The following is a 13,926-nucleotide window of genomic DNA, read 5'->3' as shown; positions in this document are numbered from 1 at the left end:
TGAGACAGTCTCACTCTGTCACTCAGGTTGGAGTGCAGTGGCACAACCTCGGCTCACTGCAAGCTCTGCCTCCAGGGTTCATGCCATTCTCCTGCCTCAGCCTCCTGATTAGCTGGGACTACAGGTGCCCGCCACCACGCCCGGCTGATTTTTTGTATTTTTAGTAGAGATGGGGTTTCACCATGTTAGCCAGAATGGTCTTGATCTCCTGACCTCGTGATCCACCCGCCTTGTCCTCCCAAAGTGCTGGGATTACAGGCGTGAGCCTCTGGCCACATGGTAGGTGTATGTATTTATGGGGTACATGAGATGTTTTGACATGGGCGTGCAATGCATAATAATCACATCATGTAAATTGAATTTATTGTGTTACAAATAATCCAATTATATCCTTTTGTTATTTTGAAAAGTACAATTAAATTGTTATTGACTACAGTCACCCTGTTATGCCATTAAATACTAGGTCTTATTCATTCTACCTATTTTTTTGTTCCCCTACACCCCCAACTGGTAATCATCCTTCTATTCTCTATCTCCATGAGTTCCATTGTTTTGATTTTTAGATCCCACAAGTAAGTGGGAACATGTGATGTTTGTCTTTCTGTGCCTGACTTATTTCACTTAACATAATGATGTCCAGTTCTATCCACATTGTTGCAAATGACAGGATCTCATTCTCTTTTATGGCTGAATAGTACTCCATTGTGTATTTACACCACATTTTCTTTATCCATTCATCTGTTAATGGACCCTTAGGTTGCTTCCAAATTTTTGCTATTGCAAATAGTGCTGCAACAAACATGGGAGTGCAGATATCTCTTTGATATACTGATTTCCTTTCTTTGGGGTATATATCCAGCAGTAGAATTGCTGGATCATATGGTAGCTCTATTTTTAGTTTTTTGAAGAATCTCCAAACCGTTCTCCTAGAATTTCTGACTGTGGAATGAATGACAAATGAAAACAGGGTGAAGTATCAAATGAGAAGCAGAAAAACTAAGGCTTTATTTGTTCATGAAATAGATTCCTGTAGGCTGGTGGTTAAAGAAATATATGAGAAACAGACAAAAAGTGTTTTTGAGGAACACTTTGAGAAGAGCAAAAGACATATAGGGCAGGGGATGGTGATGGGGGTGGGATTGGGGAAGATAGATTCTTCTTGCCTTTTCTATCTCAGTGAACAGAAACTGTGAAAGGAAAATATCCTGGGCCCCCAAAGCACTAAGCTAAAGGGAAAATTCAAGCTGCGAACTGTTTAGAGCAAACCTGCCACCCAATATATTCAATGTCATCCCTCTGCTCAGTGAGATAAATGCGTATCTGATTGCCCTCTTCTGAAAGGCTAATCAGAAACTCAAAAGAATGCAACCACTTGTCTCTCACCTACCTGTGACAATCTGGAAAGTTGTCCCGCCTTTCCAGATTAAGCCAATGTTCAATTTTAGATATGTTGATTGATGTCTCATGTCTCACTACAATGTATAAAACCAAGCTGTGCTCTGACGACCTTGGGCACATGTCATCAGTACCTCCTGAGGCTGTGTCATGGGTGCGCATCCTCAACCTTGGCAAAATAAACTTTCTAAATTAACTGTGACCTGTCTCAAATGTTGGCGATTCACATAACATAGGGATTGTCCTAGACTTTCCTACTATGCCTACATCCAGTCATCAACTCCCATCAAAAACACACCCCAATGTCTCTCTCATTCGTTCTTGCTTGTCTGTACCACTGTCCCTGGACCAAATTGAGGGTCAGGCTGCTTATTCTTGTGGCCCAATAATGAGATGCAGATGAACTGAGGAGGAAGAGAGTTTTTATTTCTGTAACTGGTTACAGGGAGAAGGCCTAGGAAATATCACCAGAAAAACTCAAAATTACAAAGATTTTTCAGAGCTTATATGCCCTCTATAGAACTCTTGGTGGGCTTTTGTTACACTCCAGCCTTTGTATAAGGGCACTGGCTCTATTAGTTTTTAATATGTAACTTAACCAGTCAGTGCTGAAAGAGTTGTTACAGAGGCCTATGTTAGTAAGACCTGACTTGCCACAATCTCCACTGTCAATTTCTGCATGATTTCTATCATGTTTGTATATTTAGTCATCATGAGAATTTCAGTGAGATGGGGTGTAGTAATCTTTCTGGCTACATCCTGCTGAGAGGGAGTCAACATCATGGAGCGCTGAATGCAGCGTTGGAGTGGAAGAGGTTGACCTGTTCCCAGTAGTACTCCCTGTTTCAGGGGCTTAGAGGCAATACCTGCTGAAACATAACAATATGCAACAGCAACACATATAAATAGGTTGCTGCTGTTTTCTTCTGAAGTTTAAGTTTAAGTAGTCTTCAGTCTGCAGGGCTTTAATAAAGCAAGGTTTAGGTTTCAGTGACCTCCAGTTAGGAAAAATGGGGAAAAAGGAAAAAATTGAAAACATTATTTTGGAGACTTGTAGCCAGAAAAATCAGAATTCAACCCAAACTGTAGAAAATAACAAAAACTGAAAAACATTAGACAAGACTAGAATCTAACAACAAGTGCACTATAGTTTTGAAACATAATTTTCCTCTTTCCAGTCTCCCATTTTTACTAAAGACAAATCATGGTAAGACTGGTTTGTTTTATTGTACTTGACCTGGTTATTTGTATAAAGTGCAGAAAGAAGAATTATTTTTTTCACATAAGCTCTTTTGAAATTGGCTTTGATGGAACTCTGTTCCATACAAGGAATCTTAGATAAGACTTTTTTAGCACCAAGCTGTGCTGTTGATTTGTACCCTTAAATGCCTATGAGTTGAGTAAATTTCTCTTCTTTTGGGGTTCCAAGATAACTTGGAACCTGTTAGAAAGTGACATTCTTTACTTACCACAGGTCAGAAACCCAGTACAGGGACTGTGGAGACAAGGTATGAGGCATTTCCTCTAGGGAATTTTATTGACTTTACAAGTCAAATTTGATTTCTTAAAGGAAAGCAGGCTATTACAGTCAAAGCCTTGGTAAAATAACTAGTTTCTCCAATTGTGTCTGTTGCAAAAGAAAACAGATTCTTATTGCCCTTATGCAAATAACTATAATTAAGAGTATTCACAAATGGTTTTCAGATTCTGGAGAAATCAAGTAGAGAGAAACAAATATGTTCCAAATTTTGCTCATAGTAGTATACTTAGTATACTTTGCTTAATTGTTAAAAGCTGTTCATAGCTCAAAAGAAAAGTTTCCTTGACTCTGAAAAGGAAAACAAAAGATCAACAACATTTTAAGCAAAAAGTCAAAAAGATCACTTCAGTTTTTTATTAGTTTATGCAGTTAATTCTTGTTCTGCTTGATATCAATGAATATTTTATTTCTTCAAGAGTTCTGAACATTTTTCCTCTATTCAGATGTTACAATCTCCAAAGTTATCAGAAACCTGCATTCAAGAGCACGTGTTAGAGCTTCATAGCTGATTGCAAAACCACCTTCTAAAGAGGACCAAAACAAGACAACAATTGTTTATGGATGACAAAAAGTTTTAGGGTAGCCATAGTTAAAAACACAATTGACAAGGAAATCTGTTACCTCTGTGGCACAAAATAATTTATCATAACAATTATAATTATTACTGATAATTTACACTAAGATATAGCAGAATTATAGAAGTTTCCCATAATTTGGAACATGTACCAATAACACATTTATACAAATATAGCCCAAAAAAGCCAAACACCATTTTATATTTGACAATGCTTCCTGTATGATTTTGTACCAAATAAGCCAAATTTTGTGTTTACATTTGGGTACTATTAAATGTTAAGCCAAATTTTTAATAAAACCTTATAGATATATTTACCCAATTTTAATGTTTGACCATAAGGTAAGATTTCCATAAATCTTTTGTAATCCTTTACAAAAGATTCTTGTTAAAGAGCAGGTTAATGCTCTAAGAGAAACCTGCTGTGCATTTATTTTAATGTTCAATTTATGGAAAAACTGAAAAATACCACTTTAACATTAGCCAATATGTTTACACATAGAATTTCTTTTACAATTAATTTTCTCATAAACCTTCTGCAACTTGCTTAAACCCTTAGCTTTGTTTTATCTAACTTAAAACAATCCTTTAGCCTTTTAATTTAGGCAAAAAATCCACATTCCCACACCTTCTTATAATCTTTTTACCAAAAGTATGTTTTCCTTTCTTACACATCTTGCATGTAAAACTATTTTTTTAGTAGTCTCAAACACATGTTACACTGTTAACTCTCAGCAACCTTTATTTTTGGTGAAAACTTTGGTAAGTTTGGGATTTTAATTATGTACTAGATGTGGAGCCTAGGACCCAGACAGGAGTGCAGATAAGGTCTGACTCTTTCCAGCATCAAATTCAATGTGTCCCAGGTCTTACCTAGCCATAAACCAGGCAAACTGTGCAGTTAAAAATCACAGTGGCATTCTATGAAGCATTTAGGAGGCCTAATTACCTTTAAATTGTACAACAATTTTACATAAATTCTTTCATGACTTACACAGACCATCTACGACATGCTTGGACTTCTTGACTTGTTCTAACCATCCCTCTTTCTAAAACAACCTGTCATTTTATTCTAGCACTAAATTTACCACACAAGATTCTCTTTCATATAAAATTATTTTTCTTTAAGCTTTTTTACTAAAAAATACCTTTTTATTTTTTATAACTTTCTTTATATCTCTCTTATTTCCTGGTTCCTTTTGCCTTGTTTTCTAGATAACCTTTAAATAAGCTTTGAATTAGACAAAAATTATTTACCTTTAAAAAGGGACACCATCTTAGAAAGAGTGTTTTCCCACAATATATTTTTATTGGAAAATATCCAAATAAATATCTATTATGTAATTTAATATAAGTTTAGATTCTAAATGACAAGTTTATTTGTGAGTATTTATTCCATTGCATTTACCTCATTAATTTAATTGTTTACTTAGATTATTTATGAAAACTGTGATAGCCATTATTTAAAGTTGTGAAACTGCCACTGCAAAATTATAACTGAGACAGTGAAAAGGTTCTGACCTAACTGACTTCATCTTGCTTCTAACTTCCAGGAAGTTCTTGTTCATTAACTTAGTTTTTATTTATCTTTGAAACAAATATGGTAACAGCCCTTTCCCAGAACAAACCTCCTTCATGCCTGTGGACTAGACTGCCTAAAGCCACAAGATTAGGAGTTACGGCATTTTACCAAAGAATTTAAGATGTATCTATATTTATTAAAACAATATTAATGTTTTATCTATTAAAAATTACAAAAGCAAAGATCATTCTGTTTGGGGCTGAGTTTATAGTTTTGTAACCTCTATGCCAAGTTTTGACACCTTATAGTATTTGGCAGGGATAAGTATGAAGTTTCTCGATCAACAAATGCAAACAAAAATGTATGCTGGCAATTCCTAAGACATTTCTATTATTACTTTACCAATACTTTTAAAGTCAGCTTATTTATTAAAGATTTTACTTAAGTCACATAATCTTAAAAAAGCATTCGACTAGTCTTTTTTCTGTTAAAGTATTTGATTTAAGCACCTTTAATTTTCCTTAATCCAATTAATTAGAGCTTTTTTATATTTTCAGTAGTGAAACATTGTGTATACAACACATAAATACATAGACATATTAGGCATGACAATAGAAGTACATTTTATAGATGCCCTAGATCTGCATATTGAAGGAAACAACTTTTAGGTGAAAAATCAGATGGCAAGATTTACATCTCAAAGTAATGAGAAAAAGCCTGCTGGTGCTAGAGGGAGATTAAAGATGGATGCCAGATCAAACATAAGATTATAGAAATGTATTATAGGACTATATTAGAAGACCAATTTTATTTAGACAGGGACTGCCTATCTTTTAACTGGATCTTTGAGCTCTGGCCAGAGCCCACACTGAATCTTGGGTTTTCTTTTTTTTTTTTTTTTTTTTTGAGACTGAGTCTGGCTCTGTCCCCCAGGCTGGAGTGCAGTGGCCGGATCTCAGCTCACTGCAAGCTCCGCCTCCCGGGTTTATGCCATTTTCCTGCCTCAGCCTCCGGAGTAGCTAGGACCACAGGCGCCCGCCACCTCGCCCGGCTAGTTTTTTGTATTTTTTAGTAGAGACGGGGTTTCACCGTGTTAGCCAGGATGGTCTCGATCTCCTGACCTTGTGATCCGCCCGTCTCAGCCTCCCAAAGTGCTGGGATTACAGGCTTGAGCCACCGCGCCCGGCGAATCTTGGGTTTTCAAAAAGGGAGAATTACTATCAGACTAGACCATGTGATGCTTTTACAGTGCATTAAACTTTTTTTTTCAAACAAAGACATTTCTAAGTGTCTAAATGACACCTTTTTTAAAAAAAAACCAAGAGTAGCCTCTGTTGCAACAGCTGTTAATAAGAAAAACACAATTCAGACAACCGAGAAGAAAAAAACTTTTGCTCAAAAAAGACAAGGTCCCAGAAGAGAAAAAACAAAAATATGAAGGCCTTTTAATACAAACACATGCACATGCACACACACATATACACATCTTAGATGTTACCTTTTAATTAAGCTGACTTTTAATCATTGAGCTCCTTTAAAAAAACCTTTTTCCTTCCCAGAGGGCTCCCAGCAGGGATGGACCTGACACCTCTTATATTCAAGCTTACATGGTATCAAAAGAGACAAGACAGATACACAAACAAGTGGAGACAGAATTCAGACAAACACCAGGGGGAGTGCATTCAGGCAGAACAGACTCAAAACCAACACAAAACCTGATCTTAACCAAAATGCAAAGTGGGTGTATGAGCAAGCCTTATTGCTCCCCTGGCGGTACCAGACAAGTGGCTTAACAAGCCCAGATAGGAAAGCAACAGGCTCCTGGCATACAATCCAATTAACTAACCCTTCCAGCACGTTCACCCCTGATCTCCAGTCTTCCCCAACAGTGGGAGGGACATGCAATTTTTCACATGGGACAGCCCTCAGAAGGGATCCCTGGGAAACTCTCACCCAGCAGCTGCTGGGATCCTCCTGAAGACTGTTTCAGGACAAGCCGCTGACGGTTGAAAACAGCACCGTCCCAGTGGCTCCTGGCTGCCTCACCAAATTTGTTCCCAGACCAAACTGAGGGTCAGGTTGCTTATTCTTGCAGCCCAATAACGAGACGCAGATGAACTGGGGAGGAAGAGAGTTTTTATTTCTGTAACTGGTTACAGGAAGAAAGCCTGGGGAATATCACCAAAGTCAAAATTACAAAGTTTTTTCAGAGATTATATACCTTCTAAGCTATATGTCTATGTGTAAGTGTGCATTCATCTAAAGACATATGTGATTAACTTAATCTATAACTGAGATCTGAGTCCTGAAGACCTTCCTCTGGAGCCTCTGTAAATTTACTTAATGTAAATGGGCCCAGGTGCTGGGGTGATTACACTTATCTTGTCTCCTGCTAAATCATGGAGGTTTGTGGAGTTCCTTTAGACCCCCAATAAACTTGTTTGTGGAGGCCTGGGGAGTTTCTTCAGATTCCCAATAAAACTTGTTTAATCCTAAATGGGTCCTGATAAGAATTCTTTCATTATCTTGTCATGCTTCAAAGCCCAGGAAATGCCTAGGCAAAAGTCTTGGTGGGCTTTTGTTACATTCCAGCCTTTGTATAAGGGCACCGGCTCTATCAGTTTCTTAATATTTAACTTAACAATTCAGCCAATGCTGAAACAGTTGTTATGGAGGCCTGTGTTAGTGAGACCTGGCCTGCCACACCACTGCAACACCCCAGTCCAGGCCACCATCATATCTTATCTGAATATTGCAATAGCATCAGAACTGATCTCCCTAGTTCTAGTCTTACCACTACCTTCCCCATCCCAATTTATTCTCATAAATGTTAAGGTCTCAGGACCTAGTGTTAGACTGCCTAGATTCAAATCCTGACACCATTTTTTACTCTCTGATGTCCTTGGACAAGTTGCATAATCTGTGTCTCAGTTTTCATACAGGTAAAATGGAATAATGGTAACATCTACCTTGATTATTATGAGGAAGAAATAACTGAGTGTATATAAAAATACTTTAGAATTGTACTTGGCACTTAGTGAGGATACAGTAACTATTTAACTGTCCTTATTATATTTCAAGTAGCTTTCAGAATAATCTACTGGTTAGCTATGTCATTTTCCACCTTAAATCCTTTCAGTGGATTCCCATGGCCTTAAGTAAAGTCTGAATTTCTTTACTGGGCCTACCAAGCTCTCATGATCTGACTTTCAACCTATATGTGGTCTTAGCACCCATCCTTCTCTCTGAGACTTGAAGCTCTAGCCATGCTAAAGAGCTCCCACAATCCAGTTAGCTCAGGCCGTTTTACGTTCTGTTCATGCACTCTTCCACCATGTAGAATGCCCTTTCCCACCTTGTCCATGTAGAAGACACTTTCTGACATTTTAAGACACAGCTCCACTAGACCCTAAGCCACATGAAGGCCTGGCCAGGTTGATTTTGTTCAAGGCCACATCTCCAGGGCTCAGGGCGATACATGGCACATGGTCAGTTCTCAATAAATATTCACTCAGTAAATGAATGAATGGATAAAAGCATCTCCTCAGTTATAAAACTTTTTTCACATTTTCTCCTCACCTGCATCTCCCCTAGCCTGGACAGATTTTGTTACTCTCTCCTTTGTCTGGCAAGGATATCAGCATCACTTTCTGTGATAGCTACCTTAAAAGTACTTAAGTGACCCTTGTCTCCCCTGTGCATTAAGCTCCCAGCAAGTGCCCAGCACAGCGCCTGGGACACAGTAAATGTTCAGCCCATGTTTACTAACTGAGCACATGAGCAAATCAGAGAGCAGTAAATCTCTGGAACCCCACATTGGTGGGCTGCATTGCTATCCTGGGATACAGTTCCACAAACTTCTAGACTTTTATCCCCATGGTTCCATTGTCTTAAAATTCATTCATTATTAAGTAATAATATACTTCCACATTTTAATGGATCAAAGACATAGGTTGCCATACTGAGTTATCATAATTTCAGTCAAAGGTTACCTTGCACTGCTGTTTGTAGACAAATGTATGGTTTTCTTTGGGCTGTGTGTAGGATTGAAGCAGCCCCTCAATGACCTTCATTTCTTGTCTCTCGTGTCTGACATGGAAGTAGCCATCAGATGAGCATTGGTAGAGGCACAGGCCTCCTTCTGGGAGTCTCATGGGGCTTATTTCCATCTAGAGGCACCACTATCCATGCTGATGGGATTTTTTTGGTATCTCCAATTCCCTGTACTGTAGCCAAGAAAATTCAATTCAGTAGATATTTGTGCAGGAATGAGGAAGGAGGCACTGCTTTGTTTTTGGTCTCCAGAATCATATCTTTGAGTTGTAGCAAGTATCAAAAGTTAGTCTTTGGCCAGAATAAATAATTTTCTAAATTCCTTTCTCTCCCATTAGCATGCTCTGTTGGAGTAGATTACAGAACTTTATTCTCCACCAGGGATAGCAAAAACACAAGCAATAACATAAGGATATTTTCTACCACATGAAATGCAGGTTGTGGGGAAAACCCACCTCTTGCAGCCTGGTGGACTGAGGCAAAAAGTGGCAGAGGTCGGGTCATCAAGAGAGTATCTAATTTTTCCCCTGTAGGCTAAAATCCTGAGATTGGGGTTTAGATAGAGTGAAGGGAAACTTGAGAGCACAGGGGATTTTACCTTGCATCTTTTTTTGGGGAAACCAGAGTGAAAATGGCAGTGAAGCAGAGAAGGCCTGAACTTCAAGCCTCTTCAACACCTTCAAGCCTCTCTTAGGCTCCTAAATATAGTGCAAAAGTTCCAGAGTTCCTCTGTTATCCCTGGAAGCACATGGAATGGTGCTGGACAGAGGCAACTGGACCTGGAGCAGAAGAGTAACTGCATGGAACTGTCCAAGCCTCAGAGGGAGTCACACCACCAGCAAGAACCTGGGTGGGAATAGGTGAGCCAATGGGTCCCCAGGCTCTGACCCTGCCAAGAGAACTCACTAGAAGGTCACCAACCACACATACTATTCCTTAGTCCCATGAAGAACCCAAGGACCAGACCAGGCAAGATACCACAAAGCTGAAACCAGCTCTGGGGCAGAGCATGGATCTGAGGTCTTCAGCCCTATCACCATGAGATCATATGAGGGCCACCATACAACCATCATAATTTGGGGAGGGAATAGGGCATAAAGGAATAATATGCAAAGCCGAAATGCCATGAGTTACCCAGAAGAAGCTGTGTAAGCCAGAGGATTCTGAGACCCTGTCAAATAACAACATCTAGTTGAGGGTTGGAATTAGGTAGGAAGTAGGGAAGTCTGGGAAAGAAGGAGCAGAAACACTTGTTGCGTGTGGCTTAATGGAACATGCAAGGGGCCAGGACAAACTTGGTCCAGATGAAGTCACCACCCTCGGAGCCTGCCTTAATCACTTACCTGACAAATATAATCTGACTCCAGAGAGTGGAGCATAGGCTTAAGGAAATGGGGGCGGCGGGTGGGGAGGTAGGGGAGAGGCAGTGATAGGGAGAACAGGGAATTGTAGCAGAGATTGGGTTTATTGTTCAGGGCTGTCAATCAACACCTAACATATGCCTGTCTTAGCCTAAATCAATGAATAAATGAATCAAATGTGGGCAATGCCTATAAAGATTGCTGGGACAGGGAGGTGGGGGGAGACAGCAGCTTGGGAAGTCAGGCCTGTTAGATCCTACTTCACCACCTGATAGATTATACATACTAAAACCATCACTTCCAAATTATTTTTACTACATTTTTCTGTTATCTGTACTCGAGTTTATGTCTCTGGCATCTAGAGGCAGCCCTTCATGGGCATGGGACCCGAGCAGCCACACGAGGCTGTGAACCCAGAAGGGCATATGCTCGGTTTAATGCTCTGTCATCTTAGAATTTTTAATAAAGTTTTCATCTCACATTTTCATTTTGCACTGAGATTCATAAATTATGCAGCAGGCCCTGACTCTACCTGTATAGTGGAATTACTAGATAATGGTACGCTACTGTGCATATCTTTCCCGTTCAGTGTTCGGTGCCCTCGTATTGGCAGCTTGAACTAGCTCATGGTGGATGTTGGTACACGCTGGGAATCAGGGTGGAAACTAGTTGTAAACCATTTACCGGAACACCAGTAGGCAGGCCACAGGATAAAGGAATAATGATCGTACACCTCCCGCTACCTCTACCTCCTGGGAATTTTGGTAGAATGCGAGAATGGAAAAGAAAATCTCTTGCACAGCCATTTATTAATTTTGATAAGGAAGAAAAACAATGACCTCAGCTTTGGTATTATTTTACAATATAAATTCAGATCCCGTGACTGAAAACTGTTCGACTTAAAAGAGAACGCTCCAGGAACGCAAAAGCAGTTGGGCTGAACCAAGCGTGCGCACTTTGGTAACGGGCTAGAAATCCCGCACGCGAGCCTGCCTCCTCTCCCCAGGCCTGAGCCGCCCCTCCCACTGCCCTTCCCCTCCCGCGAGTCAGAAGCTTCGCGAGAGCCCAGAGAGGCGGTGGGCTGCGCGACCCTACGCCAGCTCCCGGCGGGAGAAAGCGCACCCTCTCCCGCGCCCCCGGAAGCCGCCGGCGTTGGGCGCTGCTCAGAGCCATGGAATTCTCCTGGCTGGAGACGCGCTGGGCGCGGCCCTTTTACCTGGCGTTCGTGTTCTGCCTGGCCCTGGGGCTGCTGCAGACCATTAAGCTCTACCTGCGGAGGCAGAGGCTGCTGCGGGACCTGCGCGCCTTCCCAACGCCCCCCACCCACTGGTTCCTTGGGCACCAGAAGGTAGATGGGAGGGAGGAGGGAGGAGGGAGGAGGGATGGGCGGAGGAGGGTGCGGCAGAGGAGCCCGGCCTGCGGAGAGACGGCTGCTTCCTTCCATCCCTGGGGACCCTCCGGCTTGCACTGGCCTTTCCAGCCCGGCCTGTGGCTCTCAGCATCATTTTTCCTTGCTCTGGAGACTTGCTTTCCCGCAGCCCCACAGGGAAAGGTCACTAAAGAGGAAGCTTTGGGGGCTGGGAGAGACCTATTTAAAGAACCTGAATATGGAAAAAGAAAGCGACGTGTACCTCAGGTCTGTCTCTCCCTGCTTCATCAAGCCTTCCACATGTGTTGCTTTAAAAATAGCATGTTATTCTAAATAACTTATTAATTGCAGAAAATATGCAAAATCGATCCCAATTGTTGGCACCCTTAGTCCATTTTAACCAGAGACAATTTTCTTTTCCTAAGATTCTTGTGAAGTAAGGAGCAGCCCCAGCCAGCCGCTCAAGAAATACTGGTTGATGGAAATTTGTAAAGGGAGACTGTTAGCTTTTGGTCTCTCCTGTCTTTTAAATCCACTCCCACCCTAATTGAGGTTTTTATTCATTCAGCCGACTCTGAGTGGTAATTGTGTGATAGGTACTAAGATTACAAAGAGAAGCTAAATGCCTTCCCTGCACCTCCCAAGTCAGGTGCAGACTTAGGCCACAGAGAGAAAATGAAAATTTAAGGCAATAGGTGCTTTACTAGAGGCCCAAAGACAAGGGAATATCCATCGCAGGAAAGTGTACATCTCCGCCTAGAGGAGGAAGGAAAGTCTGTGAAGGACTGAGCAGAGTCTTTAAAGGATGGTCGGGTGGTGTGGGGAAGGCATTCCAGCAGAGCTACTGCACGATCCTTTGGTTTCCCCCACTTTCTAGTCTTTCTTATCTAAAGCAACCACTTTCAACTCTTTTATCGTTTTCCTCTGGTATTTAAATCTTTATTTGTAAAATAATATTACTATATTGCATCTATTACTTTAATAAGTTTAGACATCTGCTGTGGTTTAGATATGGTTTGTTCTTCCCCACCAAGCCTCATGTTGAAATTTGATTCCCAGTGTTGGAGGTGGGATCTGATGGGAGATCTTTGGGTCATTGGGATGGATCCCTCATGAATGTCTTGGTGCAGCTGTCTCCTTCATAAGTTTTCACTCTCTTAGGCCCTCTTCACCCCCCAGAACTGATTGTTGAAAAGAACCTGCCACCTACTCCCCTCTCTCTTCCTCTGTCTCACCATGTGATTTCTGCACACAACTGCTCCTGTTCACTTCCACTATGAGTGGAAGCAGTCTGAGGTCCTCCTCAGATGCAGGTGCCAATGCCATATTCCTGTACAGCCTGCAGAATTGTAACGCATATAATCATCTTTATGAATTATCCAGCCTCAGGTGTTCCTTTACAGCAACACAAATGTACTAAGACAACATCCACCTATGAACTTCATGAGAGGCAATCACACCTCATCTTCCACTGTCCCAATAACTATATTGTATTGTATTTTTTAGTTAAATAGAAAAACCTCTATTTGTATTATTTTTATTATGCAGATGTTATTTACTGCTGATCTAAATGGTCCTCTTGCATTTTATTTTTTCATAGAACTTTCCCCCACCCCCACAATATTGTTAAATTCTTCCTTTTCTAATCTGCTTCATTTTTCAATATCTGTCAGTATTTTTTTTCCAAATGCTCTAATAGATCTGTCAAACACATCTAAATAATATTTCCAAGAATGCAAACATGCCAAATAATCTGTTCGTTTTTCTGGAGATGTTTTTCCCACAGACCTCTCCTCCTTTTCCAGTCTGGACTGGTTGTTCTTTAAGCTTGGTATGGAGATACTGTTCTAGGACTCCCCATTGTTGCTGTCCTGTGTTATGTATCTCTGCTGTGTCATGGATACTATGTCATCTGTTGTTTCCATTGAATTCTTTTGGCATCCTTGTCAAAAATCTATTGACCATAAATGTCAAGGTCTATTTCTGAATCTTCAATTTTAATCCATTGATCTGTATGTCTGTCCTAACTCACAGACAGAGAAAGTAGAAGGATGGTTACCAAAGGCTGGGAAGGGTAGTGGGGAGCTAGGGGAGGAGGTAGGGATGGTTAAT

The 13,926-nt window shown here is 40.7% G+C and overlaps 2 protein-coding genes across 6 annotated transcripts in view; one reads left to right on the top strand and one right to left on the bottom strand.

The window, feature by feature from the left end:
• Positions 1-13,926, bottom strand: part of LOC101014805 (putative inactive cytochrome P450 family member 4Z2) — an 87,652-nt gene that overhangs the window by 19,393 nt on the left and 54,333 nt on the right.
• The window catches only part of LOC101014098 (cytochrome P450 4X1), a 111,070-nt gene that overhangs the window by 71,931 nt on the left and 25,213 nt on the right, over positions 1-13,926 (top strand). For 2 of the 5 annotated variants that reach the window (XM_009207969.3, XM_003891835.4), the window contains exon 1: positions 11,343-11,793. The exons of the other annotated variants lie outside the window; for them this stretch is intronic. In XM_009207969.3, the coding sequence (XP_009206233.2) occupies positions 11,617-11,793 (177 nt within the window). In that variant the 5' untranslated portion in view covers positions 11,343-11,616. Of the gene's footprint in view, positions 1-11,342; positions 11,794-13,926 lie in introns of those variants that run through there. 5 annotated transcript variants of the gene reach the window in all.

The sequence above is a fragment of the Papio anubis genome, chromosome 1 (assembly GCF_008728515.1).
Source record: "Papio anubis isolate 15944 chromosome 1, Panubis1.0, whole genome shotgun sequence".
Lineage (NCBI taxonomy): Eukaryota > Metazoa > Chordata > Mammalia > Primates > Cercopithecidae > Papio > Papio anubis.
Note: the sequence above shows the minus strand (reverse complement) of the source record. Positions and strands in the feature narration are given on the sequence as shown.